This window comes from Limanda limanda, chromosome 1 (genome assembly GCF_963576545.1).
Source record: "Limanda limanda chromosome 1, fLimLim1.1, whole genome shotgun sequence".
Lineage (NCBI taxonomy): Eukaryota > Metazoa > Chordata > Actinopteri > Pleuronectiformes > Pleuronectidae > Limanda > Limanda limanda.
The window spans coordinates 5,826,666-5,842,559 of record NC_083636.1 but is presented as its reverse complement, the minus strand read 5'-3'; the positions used below and the strand labels follow the sequence as shown (position 1 = coordinate 5,842,559).

General features: G+C 44.9%; 1 protein-coding gene across 1 annotated transcript in view; it reads left to right on the top strand.

Moving 5' to 3' along the window:
• The window catches only part of igsf9a (immunoglobulin superfamily, member 9a), a 55,663-nt gene extending 40,798 nt beyond the window's left edge, over window positions 1-14,865 (top strand). Inside the window, exons 14-21 of the mRNA XM_061083245.1 lie at window positions 1,457-1,656; window positions 3,196-3,413; window positions 3,832-3,916; window positions 4,763-4,933; window positions 5,326-5,362; window positions 5,682-7,955; window positions 8,442-8,515; window positions 9,700-14,865. Of these exons, the coding sequence (XP_060939228.1) occupies window positions 1,457-1,656; window positions 3,196-3,413; window positions 3,832-3,916; window positions 4,763-4,933; window positions 5,326-5,362; window positions 5,682-7,955; window positions 8,442-8,515; window positions 9,700-9,863 (3,223 nt within the window). The 3' untranslated portion in view covers window positions 9,864-14,865. The remainder of the gene's footprint in view (window positions 1-1,456; window positions 1,657-3,195; window positions 3,414-3,831; window positions 3,917-4,762; window positions 4,934-5,325; window positions 5,363-5,681; window positions 7,956-8,441; window positions 8,516-9,699) is intronic.
• The last annotated feature ends 1,029 nt before the right edge of the window (window positions 14,866-15,894 follow it).

The window sequence follows — 15,894 nt, the reverse complement described above, 5'->3', positions numbered from 1 at the left end:
AAAACAACCACATTGTGAGGACTGTTTTCTCCATTAAATACAAAAAATCATCCCTGTACCCCACTTATAATGACCGGACATCATGTACCACAAAGCAGGGTTTTCCAGTAAACTGTTTTTAGAGTTTTTTAAATTTCCCTTATCTAATAAAAAACATATATAGATTATTGTGTTTTCCTTTGAGTATCCAGAAAAGTTCTCCTAATGCTCGTCTTAATCACATTGTAACCTGGGAGCGAACATCAGATGAATATGAGATGAGCGATCTTAATCCCTGAGAGGGAAGTGGGTCATCGCCGCAGCTTCAAGCAGCATCGAAAGAAATAGAAATGACATTAAAACAGTAAAAATAGATCAGCCAATCCGTGTATACAGGCTCCTGAAGTGTCTGACAGCCCGAGGTGTCACGGCCACAGATTAGGAGGGAGACGCACAGTTTTATGAGAAATCAGACAATCAACACTTTGTCTTTTTCTTTGCCGTATAGTGTCAGAACTTTTCCCGATGGCACGTCAACCGCAGCTGTCTCTGTGTTTCTCATGAAGGATAATAATGATAGCAGACAGGTTTTTACAGCTGTGAAAGCTCAAAGGACAATTATTCTCACCGCATACTTGAAGTAGAAAGGTAACAAGTAGAGCGCATACTCCCCCTGAAGGCCCTGCAGTCTCCTTGTGAAACCATATTAGAGTTCACTGGATCAGGATTTTAATTTGGCTCTGCAACAAACTGCTCATAAATATCAGCACCCTTAACATGCGGAATTGTTTTAATTATAATTTTTTTTATCAGGATCCATGAATTGAATTAAACTATGTATTACTGAAAATAAGATTCCTGGATCTGTACCAAATATATTGAGTTATTTCCTGACCTGTACCGCAGCCTTCTGCTAAATTTCATGGTAATCCGTCCGGTAGCTTTTGTGTAATCCTGCAAAAAAGACAACTTAAATTAATAAATGCAAATTAAACTATTACCTCTTTGGCAGAGTTTATTATGCTTCATTTAAAAGAACCTGTTATTATAAAGGAAAAGAGGTCACAACTATGTCAATGTGAGTCATTTTCTATCCATTTCTATTTGATCATAAAAGAAAATATCACTTCTGAACAGCCGGTTTCTTTGAAACCCAAGAAAAGCTTTCTTTGATATTAATGTATGAAGAAGATCTCCGTGTAAATAGATCTGAGGCATGTCAGCTATGGTAAGAACATAAACATCTGAGATATATACATTTCTGTAATTATATATAAATAATGAGAGTGCAGGCTGTCTCTACAGCAGCAGGGAGATGTCAGAGCTGTCTTTGCCACAAATTCGGAGTCGATGATGCACATGAATGATTAATGAAACCTACTTTTCTGTCATGTTTCATAAAACCAGACTCCCAGAGTTCCCCGCCGCTGTTTTGTTCTCTCTTCTTATCTCTCGGTCTCTCTCCCGCTCTCGGCAGGGTGAAGAAGATTTCAGCGGGCGGTGATGATGATGATGATGAGAAGCAGGCGTGGTTCTCCGTGCCCGTGGCCCCGCCCTCCGGCGCCAGGCTGCAGGTGACGGGCCTGTCTCCCGCCACAGATTACCAGTTCAGCATCCTGTCGCAGAACAAAATGGGCACGGGGCCCTTCAGCGAGTTCGCCACCGCTCGGACTTTAGGTTGGTAACGTTCCCACTTTCATCTCAAAAGTCTCGGACCAAAGATTGTGTTTCTCCTCAGGCTTTTTTATCGGTAATGAAGAAAGAACGAAACATTCAGCTCGCAGGCTTTTCGCATTTCCGTCGTCTCTCTTTTCAGCTCAATGACAGATCTTGCCAGGAGCAGATTATATGAGCTGTGGTTAATGAAATTTATTTCCATGAGTAACTTGCCCAAAGGCCAAAATTAAACTTGGCTGTTGTCTTTTAAATATGCTAGCTAAAAGCCACAGTTTGTGCCCGACCACAGGAGAAGGAAACCGCTCCTTAACACTTCTCAACGATCACAGTTCAGCCTCTGGGACCAAGCTTTACTTTACGCTTCCTTCCTCTTTTGGCCACATGTAACTCCTCTAACTCAAACCTCCGGCTGCACGGACGTCCATGTTTGTCCGTCAGTCAAAATGAATTCTGGAACAAATTTCAAATTCAGAGTAAAAGTCGGGTGCAGGCGTCTGTGTCCCCTCTCAGGAAGAGTAGACACAACTTTGATCCATCAAGCGGCATCTGCTAAAGGTCAGGGTGTTAGCATTGTCAGAGCATGTTAGCATTTGCCTCTAACCACCTCTGTGCCTAAGTGCAGCCATCGCCGAGCTGCGAGCTGCGAGCGCGGCTGTTGACTCCATTTCAGTCACTGTTAAAAGTTCATCTCCTTTCCAAATCGTATCTAGAGTCGACCTGATTACATTCACACCTGCCTCTCCAGGGTCCAGGTTGAGATGTGATCGTCCTGTGCAACTCAATTTACATCTTCCTTTTGTTTGCACGGGTCTAAAACCATCGACTGTATATATGCATGGATGACATAGCTCCCAAAAAGTGAAGCCAAAACGTATTGATCTCCCCCCTGGTGGCTGTGCGCAGTACTGGTCATAAACACACCAAAATCCGTCCCGGGTGCATCTACACCCTCACCTTCATGCATTATTTTGATTGACATCAAGTTTAGTCGCTGAAATCTCCCAAATTAACATTTACACATAATCAGCCGTCATCAACTCTTCAAGCTCAAAGTAGTTTTTGATTAAAACGTTGTAGCAGGAAACTTATGTTTATACTGTATATATGCATGGATGACATAGCTCCCAAAAAGTGAAGCCAAAACATCTTGATCGCCCCTGGTGGCTGTGTGCAGTACTGATCATAAACCCACCACAATCCGTTTTGGGTGCATCTACACCCTCACTGTCATGCAGCCTTTTGATCGTGTTTAGTCGATGAAATCTCCTAAATAAACATTTACACATAATCAGCTAAATAGTCAAGTAGTTTGTGATTAAAACTTTGCAGCAGGAAACTTATGAAATACAGTAAAAGTTACGTCACAACATGTTGTTCTCCATCGAACAGTGAACTGATAATTGCCGGTTTGTTGGACTTGAACCTCGACGCCTCAAGGTTGAACATCTGTGACAGTAGCAATTTCCAGCGCTGTGGTTAAAATGTTCCGCCCGAGCGTATCCGGGTGGTCAACTGATCGGACCTCCCTCCATGTGACAGATCCTCCGCCGAGGAGAAGCAAACTCCAGCCTCCCGTGTCTCTGTCAGCTGATCAGCGGCCAGCAGGTGTCGTCCTGCAGTGGGTCCTTCCTGAAGAGCAGCGCCCCCCCATCACGGGCTTTGTCCTCCAGTCCCGAGCCCAGCAAGAGGACTGGTATAATCTGGTGGAGGACATCGCTGCCAACAGCAGTGAGATAGTGGTTCCGGGTCTGCACAAGGTAACAACCCCCCCCCCCCACCCCCCCGCTCTGCTTCCTCTGAGACTAATCAGTCCACGGTGCTTGTTGAATGCCTCAGAGATTCGTATCTAGGCTATACCTCCGTGTAGAGTCTCAGGCTCATGCACTCCATGTGGCACTTATCACTTTTCTGTTGTCTTTCGATCTGCGTGTGCTGCCGTTTCTGCTTTCCTCCTCTTTCATCCTCCCTTTTTTCTCTCCTATATAGGCCTACTTGAATTCAAATGAACTTCATTAGCATTGCAGGCACAATCCCGTGTTGACAAAGTGTGGTTTCATCCTCTGTCCTCCCCACTGTGTGTCTGTGTGTGTGTCTCTGTGTGTGTGTGTGTGTGTGTGTGTGTGTGTGTGTGTGTGTGTGTGTGTGTGTGTGTGTGTGTGTGGGTGCTGGCCTCAGGATTGTGAGTACGAGCTGCGGCTGCTATCTCGTCGCGGGGAGTTGCTGAGCGAGCCCAGTCCATCAGTCAATGTCTCCACCATGGGTAGGTGTTCCACAGCAACCTTGCCCCCTGTCGTATTCCACGCCCCACCCTCTGTTTCAACCCCCCCCCACCTCCCCCTCTCTCTCATTCTCCTTCTCTAAACTCCTTTTCTCTCCTCTATTTCTTCCCCGTCCCACTGTTCCCAGTGTTGGATCAGAATTAGAGCAGGGCCCCAGGGAACGCCGTCCATTAGGCGGCTGGATGATAGAAATAGCTCCACTAATAACTTTCTCAGAAGGGCTAGTGATGGAATTGATACTCGTCCGTTCTGATTCTATAGAGAATGTGACTGGAATGTGAATGAGCAAGAGTCATCAAACAGACGGATCCCAGGCGGTTTATCATCAGATAATTGTACAACTTGATGAATAAAGCGTTGTTTCTCTCGAATGAAAAGTAATGTAGTATAAAATATATCTTTTTTATATTTTGAATTTATAGATTAACTAGTGCAGTGTCTGTTCTAAACACGTCTGCATTTGAAATGACTGCAGAATTGTGTTTTTATAGTTAATAAAATTATTTAAAAATCAAAAAACGTATGTTGACAATGTATTCTTGTTATTGCTCTAAAGTTTGTTTCAACGGTGGGTTAGGGTTAGGGTTGAAATGACTGCAGAATCATATTTTTATTGTTAATAACATTATTTAAATATCTAAAAATGCACGTTGACTAGTATTCTTGATTCTCTAAAGTTTGTTTCAACGGTGGAAAGAAACTTTTCCTTTCACTAAATTATTTCTAGTTTTTTATGGTCCTAGCTGACTCTTCACTCTCACTTATCAGCTCACTGCTTATGTTTCCTTTTCCCCCTGAATTACATCACTGATGAAATGATGTCACAGCGATGGAGATCTACCCCGGCACATCCCGGCTCCTGGAGTTCGTCCCGGAGCCATTACTGGCCGGCGTGCTGGGCGGGGTCGGCTTCATGTGCTTGGCACTGGTCTTGCTGCTGGGGGCCGCCTGTGTCATCAGCCACAGGAGGAACCAGCGCCGCAGGAAGAAGAAGGATGGTAAAGTGCCCCCCCCCCCCTCCTGAGACTTAGCAGACACTCACTTTGATGAACTGCATCATGAATATCATCATTTATTCAATAAAATATTGAAGGCACTTTCAATCCATTACATAAATCAGACCCCTCTGCATGGATTTGGCGCTCCTCTTGTCTCCTGCTCGTCCATCCCCTTGTAAAAGTTATTGATGTCATTTACATTACTTGCTAATTAGGGTAATTTCTCATTAGTGGCTGATAAATGTAAGTGTAATTAACTTTTTGGACGAGCCCGGGTGCCTCGGGCCCTTTAATGGGCTCTTATTGGGGTTGATTATGTTTTTACTTCTTGGTCAGTGTGGTTGTATCCTAATGGCTCCGATACCATCTTGCTCCCTCTCCCTCCCTTTCAGAACCCCCTCCAGCCATCTATAAACGCTCCCCATCCATGTGAGTACCCCTTCATCCTTTCATGATACGACCTCCCGTTGACCTTTCCCTCTGCTTTTCCACACCAAACTCAAACATGGGGGAAAATGCCAGCGACTCGCTTCTTTTCCTCCTTCACATCTTCCTTCTCTTCCTCATTTCCATGTATTGCTTTCTGTCTCCGTCTCGCTCCGTCTCCACGTCTCCGGCCCCCTCCCTTCACTCTCACTCAAATCGTATTTTCTCCGCTTCTGTTTCTCTTCCTCTCACACCTCCGAGTTTTCTTTACAATTTTCTTTCCGTCACCCCCACTCCCTCCCCCTCTCTCTTTCTCTCACAGAAAGACTCCAGGCACCGGTAGTCCAGACAGTGTGTTGAAGAAAAGCCTTCTTCCAGCCAGCAGCCTCTATCCCACCACTTCCTCCTCCACCTCCACCACCACCGCCACCTTCTCCTCCTCCTCCTCCTTGCAGACAGACTGTTTCTCCTCCGGCGCTGAGAATCCTAATCGGCGGAAGCATCTCCCGTCGTACCCCAGCAGGGGGCGTCTCACCAGGACAACTTCCTCCCCGATTTCACCCCCGATTGAGTTGATCTCTAGGGGTCCGGACGGGCGCTTCACACCTTACGACCCTGACACGTTAAGTGTTCACAGCAGGAAAAGTTTAAGGTATCACCAGGGAAGCAGAGTCCGAAGGTCTGTGTCGCTGCACTCCGGAGGGGAAGACAGGAAAGAACGACCTTTTGTGCTTTCTGTTGATCTCCCTCCTCTCAAACCAGCGGAGTCCATGACCTCCACAAGCCAAATCTGTGGCATGGTCCCGCCCCTGCCCCTCCACAATGCGTACATCTGGAATCAGAAGGCGAGCTACGATGGCTTTCCCGACATGAGCAGCCTGTGCTCCAACACGAGTCTGGCCACGATTCCTCGCCAAGGCCGAGGAGTGACTCCCACGTTTCCCGTGCTCCCGCACATCCGATCCGGCCTGGGTCAGCCGTCCACCACGGCCAGCGCCCTGGTGCTGCAGATGGAGCACGAGCGGGATCGAGGGAACCTGAGTCGCTGCCTGAAGCTGGCTCAGGAGAGGGAGGAGCTGGAGAGGGAGCTGCAGAGTTACACGCTAGACAGAGGCTCCATGAGGGAGATGAAGAGGGAGCCGACGGACCGGGAGAGAGGAGAGGCCGGCGGGGATGAGTTTGTCTGGGAGTATAAGAGCAGCACGTTGCCTCACAGATACCCTCAGGGAAGCAGGAGGAGCTGCGGTTCATCCGTTAGCCCTTTATCTTTATCCTCTGTCCACTGGGAAGCCCGTCCACTTGTCTCTCCTCCGCTCGGCACATCTTCACCTGCGATTGCCTCCTGTTTCAAGTCTGGCAACCGCCAATTCACTCCATCATTCACCAGTCAGACCCCACTCCAGTGTGCGGAGGCAGGCAGTTTCTCCAGACGCGCATTAACTCTCCCACAGCTCCCCGCCAAGCGCCAGAGACATGAAAGAGCAGAGGCAGCACCACGGGGCTATGATCATTCACCACAATCCACAGTCTTAGAAATGCAAACAAATGATTCACGCTCGGAGGCACAGAGACAGAACAGCCTCAGTCATGGCAGCCTCTCAATGTCGTCTTTCCGTAGAAATGATTATACAGGCAGCTCGTATTCGCCAATCGATGCAGAGGCCTTGTTCCACAGGCCCGCAGGTGGTGATGCATGTGCTGAGATGAGCGTGGATGAGCCCGAGTTGGACGTATGCGTAACGCGGCCGATGCTGCACCACAGAATCGCCTCTCATGTGCAACACGGGCGTTCGCTGACTCCCAGAGGCCAGTGTGAAGACGCCAGGAGGAGCACAAGCTTCAACTGCCGCACTCCGGCCTCCGTGGACCCGTTGCTAACTTCTCCACAACGTCCAGAAGCACAACTTTGGAGAGCCGGGACCAGAGGCTCCAAAGTCTGGGACTCGAAGCATCGAAGTCGTAGCCTGGACTCAAGGAGACGGAATGAGAGAAATTTCCTAACCCCTGATGTGTGGATAGAGTCACTTAGCCAAGAGAACTGTTCTGTTGAATCCTCGTGTCATGCAGACACTCTCTTCAGGGAACCACAAAGCTTTCCTACCCAAAAGTCTCCTGTAAATTCTCCTTCTGCTACCCAAGATGCCTCCTGTTCACCTCCTGCCGTCCACACTTTATCCTCGGGCAGCAGTCCAGAGAACTTCATTCCAAATCCTGACGTAACTCGCCACTACGAGCCAAGATCAGACGACTCCATCTTTCCAGATTCTGCCACATGGCCAATCGCTTACCACCAGGAGGCCGTGGACGATGCAGAAGGTTACTCAGACACAATGAGGGAAGCTCCTAGATATCTACCCCCCAACAACAACCACCAGGAGGCACTGTATGTGGAGGCAGGAGGCTACGAGGGAGGGCTGGAGTCCGGGAGCAACTACAGCAGCTACGCCAGCAGCGGCCGCGGCAGCATGGAGCCGGCGAACGGACGCCTGTCTCTGTGCCACCTGTCCCCAACACTCACCAGCTCACCTGAGACTGTGGAGGAGAGCCTGTTCAACCCAGAGGACAAGCACAGTCACCAAATGGAACACGGCCAGAGGTATTAAGGACCTAATGAATATGATAAATTATGTTTTATAGAGGAAAATGTGGCGGCTCGCATTTGTGGCACGGCAGGATTTTGTGTGGTCGATATGTATAAGAGACTTTCAAGGTGAAGCTAATGTACAATGTCCAATATAATATTATAGAAGGAAATAAAGAAAGGTGCAGGATTATAGATTTGAATTATCTTCCACGTAGTCAAAGTTAAATTTAGCAGATTTCCAAGACAAAGAGACTTTTTTATACATTTGCACTTAACTGTATTGAAATGCACGAGTTTCCTATTCAGTTTGCACATCAGGCTTTGACTTCAGGTCAATAATTATAAAATAAGCATTTAAATAATCTGAAATCGATTCAACAAACATCCATTACTTGCACAGGAAGTATTCCACAACACACAATTGTCCTTTGCCATTCGCTGTAAACATCCTATCTGGGTTTACTCGTGGTATAATGTGATGCTCTGTGACCTCTCCAGGAGAAAGGCCTCCGTGGATGAGAATTATGAGTGGGATGCAGATGATGTCTTCCCAGAGCCTGGAGACGGCGATGGTGAGGATTCTTCTTCTCTTATCAATATATGCTTTTTTTTTACATTTAGTTAGAAACAGTGGAAAATAACATTAATAAATAAATGTGTCTGTATAGAATTGTAAATCGTGGTAAATTGATGCAGCGTTTAAACCGAATGATTTCCTATTTAAAGACTTTACCGTTGATCCAAATGTTTTTTATTAAGTTCAATGGACAAATCCAAGCTCTCTATTGGATGAGGATACAGGACGTAGGGATGAAACACCGATGTCAGTATTTTCATGTTTAGCTACATCACTCCAGGTCTTGCTTTATACGACTAAAGGCTCATTTAGACTCAACTTTGGATATGTATGGGGAAAGGGATAAACCCTTCATTCTACAAGTCCTCTATAAACTTACGGATACACACATATCGGACAAAACTGTTGCTCATGCGCTGCCCTCTAGTGGATGCATTGCTTAACAACCATGTCAACCTAAAGGACTCATATGTGGACAATGACGGTTGCATTCTTTCAAACAGACATTTCTCTTTTCATAAGTGAAGGCAGCACATATAAGTCTGATCTGACGCCCTCATCGACAGACATCATAGTTTTCTTTGCCTCAAAAAGCCAATCATAACACGCTTCATCGAGATTCTGAAAAACTGTGTGTGGCTACAGGCCTAAACAAAAGTTATACTAAAACTAAGACTGAATAATGTGGATGCAGTCTTTTCATGTATGCACTCTGAAGGGTGAGGAGGCGTCCTCTCTCTACCTCGGGCATGTGGCAGCACAGCGAGGTCCCGGTTCAGACCATGAACAGTGAACACCAATTATAAGTGTTCCTGACTGAAAATAGGTGAATATGCCTAATTTAGGTGAAATGGTTCCTGGGCAGTTGGAAAACTTTCCGACTCAAATGTATAAAACAAAATAAATTCATTTCACATTTTGTTTTTTCATAAAAGAGTGTGCGGTGTGCGTGGTAGAGGGCAACGCCATTTCTGCAATTACTGCACTTCACTCTCTCGCTCCCGTTGAATGAACCAACAAGTTAACCTGCAAAGCTGCATTTCCACTCCGCAGCCAATAGATAATATCCAAACCTGAACCTGTGAGAGAAGCTGCGGTGCACAGACGTTTAATAAAATAACAACTGCAGTAAAATGGAAAAAGTAAAAGATAATTTCACAACTTTCTTTCTACCCACAGGCCTGCTTCTCAAAATGATTCTGCTGAAGCCTCCTCCGTTCCGTGGCCTTCCCAGCATGCCGTGCTCCGCGAAGGCTGTGAGGAAATGCACTCAGCTGTCTTTGCACCCAGGGCATCAAAGCAGCTGCTCTGCTGAGCCAGAACCAGACACTGTGCTGTTCTGACAGTGGCAGCCCTCGGCTCATCTCACTGGTGTGTCCTTTCACTCATCGAGGCGACAAAAACTGCATGTGGCAGAAAGTGAGCTTTTGTCTGTTGGACTGAATTTTTCTTTCCTCGATCCAAGGGAAGAAAAAGAAAAATGATTTTTTTTTGAGGGGGTTGGTCTTCTGCTGCGTCTCCTTATCAAGCTTCACTCCTCAATCATCTTTAACATGCACAGGTCTGAGTTTGAGCTTCAACTCCTCAGAGACAGTTTGCCCAACTGCCTGTATCAAAGCGTTTGTGTGTGCTGATGGATTCCCTCTGTTCTCCGGTGAAGTCTGATGTGCATTCATCATCCGGGGATGAATCTGCACAAACACAAGGGGACAAAACGGCCTCAGGCATCATCGAGCCGCTGATTTAAGCTGTGGATGATTTAGGCGACAGAGATGATTAATCACCCCTGAGTCTAACAAAAGAGGTGTTTATGAAATGCCAATAACTAAGGAAGACAAATATCACATAGAAAAGGTTATTCTGCTGCACTGTTCCTCAAACTTTTTTTCTTGTTTGACCTTAAAATACTTTAAATCTTTTGAATCCAAACATCCGGGTGTTTTCTCTTCCGGCCGCCTCATTGCTCCGTGAAGCGAGACCTCTGATAATTTCCATAATTGAAGAGGGTCAAGTTACTTTGTTGGGTTTGTCCTTGTTTATTTTACTCACGCACATGAAGGGAAATTAGTTTTTATTCCGTGTTCTGCCTGTAATTTTCCAAGGGTCAGCTGACGGGCTGATTAGTGGGTTTCTCTCCCAGCAGCACCTGCTCTGTGCTCACACTTGGCAGACAACAGTCGTGCTCATAAGTGGTACATGTTATGTGGGCTTAATGCCTCCCGTGCCGCCCCAGGGGTCGTAAATCAACTTTCTTGTTTGTGGACTTAATGAGGAAATTGTGAATTACAGCAGTGGGAGTGAGTGCTCAGACACATCAGTATTTAAAACAGCATTCAGACCAGAATCTCTTCATTTCTGTCGAATCCCTGTGATGGATTCAGTCATGGAAGCAGAATATATTTGTGTGGAGCTTTATGATGTGTTTGTATGAAATGGCGGTTCGCTCCATAATCCACCTTGTAATTATGAGGGTTAAATTCAGATTTTTTTTAATGAAAAATGGATGATATCTGACCGGGTGCTAATTAAAATGGAAGGGACTGAAAAGACAAATGCTTCATGTCAATTAAACTGTGTCGCTGGACGTAATTAATCACAAATTCAATCGTGTTGAGTTGTCAGTGCATTGGACTTTTAATCATGCAACTCATCAATCATACAAACGTCCTGAATTCTGCGGACATCTTTCTAAATTCTACATAGCCTGTTGCATTAAATCCCCATTATATGTGTATATATGTGTGTAGATGTATACACACATAGTCATCATTAGATTGGAGCTTTTCTTGATTTGCCATCACATCCGCTTCACTGCTCTTGTTGATACTTGAGGCTGCCAGCACCGACTATATGACTGTTAAGCAGACATTTTGCTGTGTTACTTTCTGGTGTGAGTGGGCACTCGTGTATGTGTGTGTGTGTGTGTGTGAAGAATTGTATTTGTTATGAGGCGTTCGAGTGGGACACAGCTCACTGCATCATGTGATCGTAAGTGGCTTCAGAAAGTTTCCAGACCCCTTCACCCTTTTGCTCATATTCTTTTTATCGTAGATTTAATTTAAACGGATAAACTGTCTGTATTTTGGCAACAATCCAGATTAAATGAGCCATAATGACGAGGTGGAAACGTGTGTTTTAGGAATTTGGCTTGAGCCTGTCACAAAGAGTTGTTCACCATTTCCAGTTCAGTGGAGCTCACTTCAGTGTGCAGCAACCAAAACTGGAGAATCCGCTGTAAACAACACTGTTGATGAGCTGAGAAGTGTCAGCCAGCGCTGCTTCAGAGCGCCGGTCCACTGTTTACTCAAAGTTAATCCATACTGAACATATCGCGTGTCCAAATCGCACCAAATTAAATTCTGCACTTCCTTGTGCCCTTAACAATACACAGGCCTGTTCTTGGGATATGTTTGCCACATATAGACAGATAGATGGATAGATAGTCGTGCTATTGAGTGTGGATAAATGTGCAAAAATTGCTTAAAAACTAATATATTGCACACTTAAGTTAGCAAAAGGTGAAGATGTTTGAAAGCTTTCTGACACAATGAACGTGTTGATTTTTTTCGCAAATTCCTCCTTCCCAGTTTTTGATCAAGCGCCTCCGCCCCGAACCTTCTGAGAGAAACCTGCTCTCGCCACCTGCTGCTGCCTTTTCTTCCCCGAACAATGGAGGCAAAAGGGAAAAATGGGTTTTGCTTGCTTGCTCTAGCTCAGGGCCGTCACATTAGTCAACCAAATAATTAACTCAGAACTCCACACTGTAGCGGAGCATTGTGGGGTATCCGTCCTATAATTGAATTCACTCGTTGAGGCTACATTTACTGCAAATCAATGATTCACTTCGGTGGAACATTCTCATTTTCTGGCGCACACGCAGCTGTAGCTGGAGTCCACAAATGATCAAACCCCACGTGCCGCTCTGGGGATTTGGAGTCAGCACTACTTCTTTTGCCCATGTGTTTGAAACCATATCTAAATATTGCGCTTCCAGGACAAAGAACGCAGTAAAGTGTGTGGAAATATTTTCTTTGTCTACCGGATGTAATCCTTTTAAAAGGAATAATTCCTTGTTCTCCGCAGCAGGGGCTACAACCTTGTATAACAGATTTCTTTAGGGAGTTGCGGAATGTTGCAGGTTGAAAGCTCCTGAGGATTCAATCATGAAATGCTCCTGCAGAGGCATTGATGCTATAGAAGTGTGGACTCACTGTGGAATAAAAAGCTCTCAAAGGAAACCTGTTCACAAAGAGACGTGGACAATGGCGAGGGCTCGTAAAGCAGATTTTTATACTGCTGCCTTTATCAGTTATTGTGTATACTTAGGTGGATTAACTTTAAAGCAAGCGCACTTTTATTACGCCCATTAAGCAGCCGATGAATTATTCACAAATGCCAGGAAGTGAATCTCTCAGGTGGAAACTATTCAAAGTCTAATAAAAGGAAATGTCACGTTATAGCTGAGAAGTTGAACCATATGTTCATCATGTTACCGTAGAGGGTGAGGTGTCAACTCGCCGTGATTACTCAAATTAATGAAGCTCTCCATCTGCCGCTGTCTCTAAACCACCACTAGGGGGAGGTTTCAGATTCTATATGCTTGTTTCATCGACTGTAAATAAAGATGGACGACAAGTCTTCACTTCCTTCTGTTCAGAGGCAGTCGTGGTATATTGTTTCTCTGTATTATTATAGCATTAAATAATTAGTTAAAACCAAACAAACCACTGGAAATGAAAACATGTAGGAGGCAGGGTTTATGGCCTGTACTGCAGCCGGCCACCAGGGAGCGATCAAGAAGATTTGGCTTCACTTTTGGGGAACTGTCATGTCAGCCATCTTTCTCTACAGTCTCTGATACACTGCGGCTTTAGGACTCGTTGTTTTTTCTAGTTATCAGTACAACAATATACAAATTTATTGTAACTACAGAAGGTTCCAACTAAACGTAATTCAAAGGAGGAGTTTCTCGATGTATAAAAGTACCTCTGCTTCCCAAAACCGAGAACTCCAGAAGAAAAGATGCAAACAAGCTGTTTGTTCCGTGAAAACATTGTTTATTCATAACTTCGATAAACTCTTGATAAACAGATAACTTTCACCGAGGAGGGTTCATGTTCACTGACATCCATGTGTCTCTCAGTGTGGCCCTCACTCGATCCCGCTGCTGAGTTCAGAAAGTTTTGCTCCCATTTGCGGTGCATTCATGTGCTTTTGTATCCGAACATGAGAGGAACCTGAACGCTGCACCGAACACGCTGTTTGACTTGTTGCTGCACCAGAACATGTAAATAATTTATGGAGCTAATCAAACTCCACTGCGACTGCACTGGTTGTTGTGTGCAGGCCGCCCTCCCGCTGATACTGGAACAGAGCAGAGATCACAGACAGGAAAATGTTGGTTTCTTAGCCTTCTAGCTTTTTTGTTTCCCTCTGCCAGTCAAATGATACGGGTGGAGTTACCGACACCTTACCGTGGGAAGGCAGCGGTGGAGAAGATGAGTCAGACTTCTTTATCTGGTGGAATCACATACAAAAAAATGGTTGTGCAGTATTTTTAACATCTAAATCTGCATGTGTGTTTTATCACTGGTGACAGGACGTCTGTTAACGGGTTCAAAGTGGGTCTGGATTTGACTTGGAGATAATTCCGGGACCGCAACACATTTTTCTGTTTATACACATTAATCCTGATTGGTCCAAATAATTTGACGTCACAGTTTCCTGAGCTGTGCACTTACAACCTCTCAAGGGAAATGATCAACGGAACTTTGATTGAGATTCAGTTTGTGCATCTGGAGCCTGATCGCTGTCGGAATCTTACTGAGAAAATAGGTTTTCAAGGCCTTTCAAATAAAAATGTGAATAATGTGCTTGTTCTATTTCAACAACTACGACCCCGTTGCTCCGAAAATCAGACGTGAATTGACACTTTCTTTAACTGAGCTTTAAGAACTTTAAATTTGAAATTTACTTATTGGCATCAGGGTTTAATTTGTTGCTGAAAACACAGTGTGCATTGAACAGTTTCACAGTTTTTCAAGTCAGCTTCAGCCGCTCTCTCCTCGCTCTGCTCCTTTAACACAGTGTCAAAGCCGGAAGAAAACAAAGCACGGTGTCGTACACCCCCGTTCAGATCTGTTGACACTCTGCTCAACTTTATTGATTGATTAAAACTCTTGTCTTACATCTGAACCGGCTTCCAATTATACTAATGGCCTCGGTACGGCCACTCCAGACGACCCCCCGTGGAAAAAGATCGGAGGTTGTGTCACAGTCATCTTTTTCAATTCCATTTATTTAGACCGTTACATAACTTTGACAACACAGATGTCTGGGGTGGGGGGGGGGGGGTAAACACGTATATTTCTCGTCTGTCTCTGAGTTTTTCACGATGCTGAGAGCAAACAACCAAAGTATTGACTGTGTACAAGTGTTGCCGGGGCGCGGGTACTTCAACGTTCTGTTTTCAGAGGCAAACACTTTTATCATTCAAATGCCAAAGCAGCCGTTGACATTGACGTGTAACTTGTTTTTGATTTCTTTGTTTCTCCGTCAGCACTCATTCCAACTCGGGCTAAATCTGTGTGTTTCTCTCACCCTGTGATTCCAACTCTCGACGAGACGTGAGACAGTGACGGCTCGAGAGGAGCTTTGGAGTTTTTCCTTGATGCTCCATCTTCCAGATTTCTTGTTTATTGTTCGAGCAAAGCAATCAGTCCACACTTGGCCCCGTTTCCATCAAAGCCACGAGCGGCGACGGTCTGATGTTTCTGCAACGTGAGCAGAGATGTCACGTGACCTCAGGTTTGAAAACAGAGGCCTGTCCTTTTTCTTTGTTTCTTGCCATGTTTGCTGACAAAGGAAAAATCAAACATTTCCAATATCTCGTCCCCGTAAACACACTTTCCGGGGAATTTCATTTGGGGCCACATGAGGTGAGGGATATACCGCATTTCCTGTTTCATAATAAAACCCAAGGCATGATTTACCCTTTGAAGCTTTTAAAGGAGACATATGAGGCTGGTTCAGTGTTTCTTTTCTTTCTCTCTTTCTAGTGTTGTTGTCTGGGGTGAAATGAGGATCAAGGAAAGTGTTTTCTGAACATAAGAGCATTAAAACCTTTTCTAGCACTGATTTAAATTATAAAATGTCTCCCTTAAATGAGAATATATTTTAAATCAACATTAAAACTACTGTATCGACAGGTTGTTACAGAAAATAAACAGATGCTGAACATAAATAGCATCGAACAATAAGATGTAATCTCGTAAAATTTCTCTAAGCTGCTATAATTGATATTTTTATGACGACAATGTGAAGACAACGTAAAAAAACAGAAGTGATAGAGATGATGCTGCAGAGATTTATCAC